Source organism: Pterocles gutturalis, unplaced genomic scaffold (assembly GCF_000699245.1).
Source record: "Pterocles gutturalis isolate BGI_N339 unplaced genomic scaffold, ASM69924v1 scaffold17240, whole genome shotgun sequence".
Taxonomy (NCBI): Eukaryota; Metazoa; Chordata; class Aves; order Pterocliformes; family Pteroclidae; genus Pterocles; species Pterocles gutturalis.
The window spans coordinates 18222-25844 of NW_010141151.1; the positions used below are offsets into that span (position 1 = coordinate 18222).

Consider the following 7623-nt stretch of genomic DNA (forward strand, 5'->3'; position numbering starts at 1 on the left):
TGTAAATCCAAAAAGGCAAAAACCACTCCTGACACGAAGAATGGCAGATTTGCTCCTATCTACCCTTGCTCCTTTACTGAGGAATTGAGAGATTGATCAGCCAGTTGCACTCACACATGATTCAATGAAAGCCCCACAAAGGTGTGCTCTCATTATTTCCTTCGTTAGAGTTCGTTACTTCTCTGGGAGCAAACACAGCATCCAAACGCATTCCACAATGGGTGACTTGAGGCTAAACTGGGGCCACTCTGGGGATCCACAAGCAAGTACTCCAGAAATCCAGCTGTGCCAACCAGCTCTCCCAGGCTGACCCTTCTCCTCCGTGCAGCCTGACAAGGACTTGCGGTTGCTTCATGCCCTCAAGACCAGCCAGTACAAACCCCAACAGCGCTGGGTCAGGACCTAAGCCTGCCAGTTGCATCCACGTCTCTTGGAACTCGAGTTACTCAACAACTGACAGCACCAGGCCCTCCCACCGCTCCTGCCAGCCCAGCGCCTTTTTTAAAGACTGTTTTAAACTTACAGCTAAGAAAGCAAGCATATTGTTAACGTAACTATGTTTAGCGTGACTTAAAATGTCACAACTTCAAAATATTAAGCAGTATTCTGTGAAGACCTCTAACAGGTAACAGGTATGGGAGCATAAACCAGCAGCCAGCCCTCAGCCCCACGACCCTCTGCGCAGGTTTGCCACCTCCGGCCACACATCTCCCCTCTCCTGGGCCCAGAGAAGAGTCAGCAGTGGTCACTGCGTAAAATGGCAACGTTCAAGTAAACACACTGGAAAAAACCTTGAGTCCAAATATCATTAACAGGAGGGAAAACACCCCAAACTTTGCAGCAAGAACATTGGAGATGGATGGTTTTTTTTTCTGTGTGTGAAATGACACGTTACCCAAAACGGGCTTATCTAAAGAGTGCAATTACGCAGAGAGAACCTTTTCAAAAATAAAGTTGTATAACCACCAGAACCTGTTGGACTTTAAAACCTAACTACAGAAAGACTGAGGATTGCAATAGTAGCGAGGAACCACTGTAATTTCAGTGATTTAAGGCAAGCTGTTAGCAGGACTAGCACGTTCATGCTCCTTTTACCCATCGTCTCACACCCCCCTGTCCTCTTGACATGTGCCTGTACAGATCGTGCAAGAGCTCACGCCCCAAGAGCAGCCCTCCAAGTGGAAGAAGAATCTGGTAGCAGCAGTTGCTACAGCATAGCATCTACTTGGGATTTGCAATGACAGTAATTGCATTGCAGTTTTTTGGGGGGGAAGAAAGCAAAGTGCACAGATGTGTCGCATGAAAGAGACGCCACCCAAACGCACTAATGAATACAACGGGGCATCGAAGCCACCCAGCCATCTCCAGCACTCTTGAGACCTCTCCAGCTTTGCTCAAGGGTAAGGGTTTGATCCTGAGCAGGATTATGACCTCAGGGAGGAAAGGGATGTGTGTAGCCCTTACACTTCCACAGCTCCCATCTTTGCTGGTTGTTACAGGTGCAGCCCAGCACCGAACAAAACGCGCTATTTTCCACCAAAATAAAATCCACTCATGGCACTGCATCAGGTGGGTTCCTAAACTCTTCAAGGGCAAATGCAAAGGCTGCAGGCTCCCTCTCGGGGAGCAGCTGCTCCATCTTCCATCTACTGTCAGCACAGGCAGCCCGGCCAGGGAAGAGGAGGTGTGATGATGAAAGACCCTGAGCCACACGCAGTGTAGCTCGAGTCGGTCACTCTATTGCACTCCAGAACTAGCACGCGGGAGAACCAACACTTTTGTTTGCAGCTTGACTTGGCTCCCTTTCAAAGAGTCAACTGCATGCAGATTAAAAGCAGTATACCAAAAGGTATGGCAAATAGATAATACTTAACTTGGGTCAATTAAAAAAAAATAGATTACTCATAGGCATAAAATCCTGTGAGCAAAGGATGGTGACCTTAAACTATTCAAGTCTAAGAACAAGAGGTAGAGATACCTATGTACTTCATGGTGAAGGAGTTACAGCCTTCCGCCTTACAATCTCACGTATTTCACTTCAGCTGACAATATAAAACCAAAGATTCAATCTTCCATAGTCCAGAGAGAAAATTGTAACACTGCTGGTTTCATTTGCACACAACAAAATTTAAGCACTTAGCTATCAATACTTATTCAAGAAAATGTTTATGTTTTGCTATATATTGAAACACAACCCTGCCTGAAGAATTCTGAGTTTCAGGTTAAACATCTTCCTTTTTAATATGAAAGGCTGAATTCCCATGCCCACATTTTGAGCAGAGTGAGCTCGAGGGCAGAGCTGGGTGCCCAATTTACTGAGCATCTTCTAAAAAAGGATCACACTGCAGAACACAAGGCTGCAAGACCCAGAAGCTCACAATGACTATTATTTTCCGATGAATGGGAATGATGTAACCTCAGCCAGCAAATTACATCACGACTGAGGTGGCTATTAACTACATGGTGTTTCTTTAGCTTTGCTGAGGTTTTTTTTGTTTTTTTTTTTTTTTTGTTTTGTTATTTTTGGAAACAAGACATGGAACTGTAAGGAAGCTACTTATGTTGACAGTGTCATGAAAAAACAAAGGTCCCTAGTCAGTGCATAGCCCTGTGTGGGAACCAGGGTGACAGCCTAGTCCTGGGATCCACAGTTCTTCAGGCTCTGCCCTCACTCCCTGCGTGCCCATCAAAGTCCCACGGACAAAGCTGCTGCTGCTGCCCCCCACACTCTGAACCCCTCAACAGCTGCCCTGCCCTCAGAAGAGGGGCTGCGTCTGTTTGCAACTGAGCCTGAGTCACCCACTCGTCAGCAGAGCAGGGTGAGCTCGTTTCATGCCCTTAAATGTGCTTGGCTGGAAAGCCGGGGCAGTTCAGAGGCTGATTCACGAGCAGCTCCGCCGTGCCAGCCTGGGGAAGGCAGCACTCCTCCCGGGGCGATCAGATTGCCACTGGCTTCAGCTGTCTGATCTGATGCCACCTGCCACACCTTCATCGATTATTCCTGTGGTTCTTTCGTTATGATTGCACAGTATTAGAAAGCTATAATTCTCCATTATAGAATAGCACCAGCAGCAACTAAACTCACAATTCAGCCTTCAATTGCAATTAATTTCCTCAGTCATGTTTTATGGCCAGCTAGGGGCGGAATCTTTCAAGTCCTTACTTGAATCAATAAATAGCCTTTGACCTCAGAAATGCACCAACGCAAGTAAAAATTAGCATAACTGAGCATCCAGTTGATCTGGGAGAGCCAAATTTTAAAGGTGTTGCAAACTCTAATATGGTGCAGGCGGTCAGAGTTTTATTACTCAGTAAAGTTTACAGGAGTTGTATTTCTTTGCATATAAGGGAAGGCAATAAAATGCCACAGAGCGTGGATGTCAGACCAGTTTTCCCAGTATACTACTAAAACTATCTACATAGTTATCTATAGTTATTTATCCCAAGTTGCAGCAGATCCACTACATGCATCGAGTTTTCTAATGCATACTCTAATTTAAAAAAATTAAATAGTTGCAATGGTTCCAAGGATTCCATCAGCATCACTGCTCACTACAGTCCTGTGCCCTACACAATAAAGATTTAAATTATATTAAAAAGTGAATGTATTTGGCCTGTTCCACAGATATTCACAGTTAAACCATTAAACAAACATATTTTCAGAGGCTCCAATTTTGTAAGAAACTTCTCAGAAGCTTGTCCAAACCCCCTCTCGCACCCAGGTACACAGCAGGACAGAGTAGGGGCTGTTCTGGGTCAGGATCATACAATCACCAGGCAATCCGCGGGAAGCCTGACGCCCTCTCTCACTCCCAGCACTACCCAAGAGCTGCAGCTTCCGCTCCTGGTTCAGGAGTTTAAAACTGATACAGGTCTGGCTTGCATTCTGTAAATGGTAATTAAAAAACTGAAGTTAGGCTAAAAATAAATGGGACTTTGCTAGATAGATCATTTGGCTGTTTTTGCAAGTATTCTACTCAACGGGTGGAGCTGCTCCTGCGAGGCTGAAAGCAGGAGAACGTGAGCAAGGCTGTCCTCTCCTATGAACACATGGGACTTCAGCCGCTGAGAACTCTTATGGCCTTTCCCCAAAAGGAAAAAGATTTTTCCCTTCCTGTATATTCACCAACACCGTCTTAAAAAGCAGCTCTACTACACTGATGCACTTGAGTGGGCTAAGCCTTGATGTGCTACAGATTGATTTCCTTACCGCTATCCACACTCAGACCACAAGATAAACGCCCTCCTTAACGAGCTCTGTCCCTCATCCTTTGGAGCTGCTGCAGTTCAGTGTATAAATCAGCAGCGGCCACAGCCACAATTTTGTGCACATGTGCATGCACTGGCTATCCATTTGAATAGTTAGTTTTCACACTCTGGACATTTTAAATTCCCTTTAAGAAAAAAAAAAAGGTGATAAACAAAGCATTTAATAGTTGAATGAATACGTAGCCTCAAACTTACAAATATAGTCTTCATTTGCTATCAAATCAGTCTCCATTTTTTGCTAACAAAGTCTCCTCTGTTGGGGAATTTTATCTTCTTTTTTTTTTTAAATAACAGCACCAGCAAAAGTCTTGCCACAAACTCAATTACACCGGCACAAGTGCTCTGGCCTGCTTCGCTCACCAAATCAGTGCTTGTGCCACAGTAGCTTGGAAGGTTACAGCAGCAAGGACAAAGCTTTGGGTGTATTTCCCTGTCACACTGCAAGTCCAGGGCTCCCCTCCAGCAAAGGGACAGACTCGGCTCCATCTAGAACAACTACATTTGTTTCCCACAGCTTACAGAAGCAGCATGGGCCAGACTCTCCCTTTATTAGATGAAAGAGATGCTATCTGTGGCTTGCGGGTTTGGTTTTAAACAGTTTTCAATACCCACATTTGGTGGTGATTGATGATCTCAGACCCAAGCTATTGCACAGGCTGCACACCAGCAATGCCAGTGCCAGAATTCAGGCAGACCCTCCTCTCTGCCAGCCCCTCCGAGGCACAGCAGCGTGCAGAGCGTGCCATCCTGGATCCCGTGACAGCCTCGCCGCTTACAATCTGTTTCCCTTGAGCTTGAAAACCCTTCTATCCCAAAAGCCATTAGATGCTATGATTGACTGTCCAGGGGTTTTCTTTGTTTGGTTTTTTTAATTGAAGCTATTTTATGATCCTGAAATGCAGCTCTGAAAATAAGAGACGTGTAATGGAAGTGTATCAAATTCATGAAGCCAGTACTTAGCTCTATAGAAAGCCTTGGCAATCATCCCTTTTACCAAAAGGTGTAAAAAAGTTGACATACTAAAATCAAAAAAGGTAGCATCAAAAACCAAGTTTCAACCAGTGTTAATAAAACTCCCTTTAAGTCAGAACAGTTTCAACAGGCAAATAGTCCCAATACAGGCATTGTAAAATAATAAATTGACTCCTATCCAAATATTATCAAATCAGTCTAAAAATGACTCATCTACACTGTTGTCATTAAGAACACATTAAGAATTCACTTTGTCATCAGATGCCGATATTGTTGCTCCACAAAGTGTGGAGTATTAACTGCGATTTAGCAATCAAACATAGGTTTTAAAAAAATTGGTTTGTCAATATTAATGCAAAAGATAGTTCCTTATATAGAAGTACTGTGCTTGCCAGACAAGTAAGATAATACTTTAGGTATAAATCAAACAAATTAAAGCAGAATTATACCACAGTTTTCCTTGAAGACTTAGGGTTTATGTGTTGCTTCTATCAATGTTTAGCAAACTTAAGAAGCAGAACCTTTGGTTCTTCTAGTCAAGTAAAAATATTCTCATGTAACCACAAAAATACAACTTCCAGAGAAAATGGAAGTCCATCAAGAAGTCTACTTTCAATAAAACTGAGGTAGTACTGCTCTTTTATTACATGATGTGTGAGAGATTTAGATACAAATCATCATCTACCACTCAGTTGACTGACAGGTACAGTAATTTTATAAAACAATCCCAACATTTAGTTTGAAACTCCAAAAAAAAAAAAAAATAAAAGGAATGCTCTGGACTCATTTGCTAAGAGTTAGCTTAAAATGGGAATTCGCCATATTAAAAAAAGCTGTTGCTTATGTTGGTTTTTAGAGCCTTATTACCAGGGCATTAACGCATTTATAGTTAACAGTTAACACTGCTCCTCATCTTGGTATAAAACCTTAAAATTATTACAGCCTAAAATGTCAACAATGTAAACAGCACTACACACAGTACAGACCTGCCCTGACAGATGTAGTATGAAAAACTTAATCTGGCACTGTATAATTTAGCAATGTTAATTTAACCTAACTAAAAAGATCTACATTGTGCAAGAAATATCAGACTTACTTATACTAATCTGAAGTCTTAGAAAAAAAAAAAAAAAAACCCCAAAAATGCTTAACTTGTATCCAGGGTCAAATATTTCAGGGCAAGAGTAAAAGGAATAACCAAAATTAAGAAAGTGCCTAAAACATGATACAGCATTTTAGAGCCCTTTCAAAGACAAGGCAGAAAAAGGTGTAAAGTAGAAAAATCTGGAGCCTCGGTAATTTCCAGGAACATCCAGAGTTTACATTTCACGAAGGGCAACAGGTTGCTTTCGTCACCGCTGCTTCGATGCCGCTAAGTCTGTTCCTCCTCACACAGGTCCTCTGTGTCCAAAGATGTAATAGATTTGGTTTCCTCTTCCTTTTTCCTTCGCTCCATTTCCCACTCCACGAAGGTATCGAAGAGACTCGGCCAGGCCTCGTCCTCGCTGTAGTTGCTAAGGTCCGGTCCAATCACCTGAGTAAAATTTAGAAACATGTTCCACGTGTCCCGGGAGATTCCCTTGATTCCTGAGGGGTTCTCGATTAGGAAGTGTAACCACTGGTCCAAAATGGGGGGCTTGTTTTGGGTGAAGACTAATTTCCAAAGGGCAATGGCTATTTCCCGATGTAGCGACCTCTGTCCCTCTTCAGAGTCCAGGCCGAACTGGAAGGTGAAACGATAGAGATCCTTGAATTTATCTTCCTGCTTGGCTTCGTTTAAGAGGCTGGGGAACCTTGCACAAATGCCATCAATGCTGTCTGCGTTTATTGCTTTGCAGCCTTCAAAAAACTCCTTCCTATTGAGCAAGAGAAGAGAAATTAGTGTGAACGCTTCCCACTGACCTCACGTGCTGAACGCTTCCCATCTCCACTCAGCCACGGCAAATCCAAAGGTGTTATCTGGACAAGTCACGGTGTGCTCTCTGCCCAGGCGGCACAAAGATGCTGGCAATGGGAGCTACTGGGAGGAGAGACATTCCCGAGAAATTGCTCGTGGCTTGGGGAACCCCAGACACCACGCAGATCTGCCGGGGCACCGTCAGCATTCGGAAGAGATGTCGCTCCCTGGCTTTCTCACCACCCCATAGTACCACATCCAGTGCCTTTCCCATTAAAAAAATCAATGAAATTTACCACAGAATAAACACCAAACACATTTGAAAACATCACATTTATGCCCTGAAGTGCCATATATAAGAGCTTGATTCAATACTGCCATGCCCAAAGGCCCGTGCTCTGGGTGAGCTGTTCTCAAGGGACAGAGCAGCTCACTGGTGGCTTTCCCGTGGTTTTTGGTGCTCTTCCAGCCTGCAAAATAAAAAA

At 43.6% G+C, this 7623-nt stretch overlaps 1 protein-coding gene across 1 annotated transcript in view; it reads right to left on the bottom strand.

Annotated features, from left to right (window-relative positions):
- Positions 1 to 6386: 6386 nt before the first annotated feature.
- Positions 6387 to 7623, bottom strand: part of DCUN1D3 (DCN1, defective in cullin neddylation 1, domain containing 3) — a 3118-nt gene continuing 1881 nt past the window's right edge. The window contains exon 2 of the mRNA XM_010083939.1: positions 6387 to 7097. Coding sequence (XP_010082241.1) covers positions 6614 to 7097 — 484 coding nt within the window. The 3' untranslated portion in view covers positions 6387 to 6613. The remainder of the gene's footprint in view (positions 7098 to 7623) is intronic.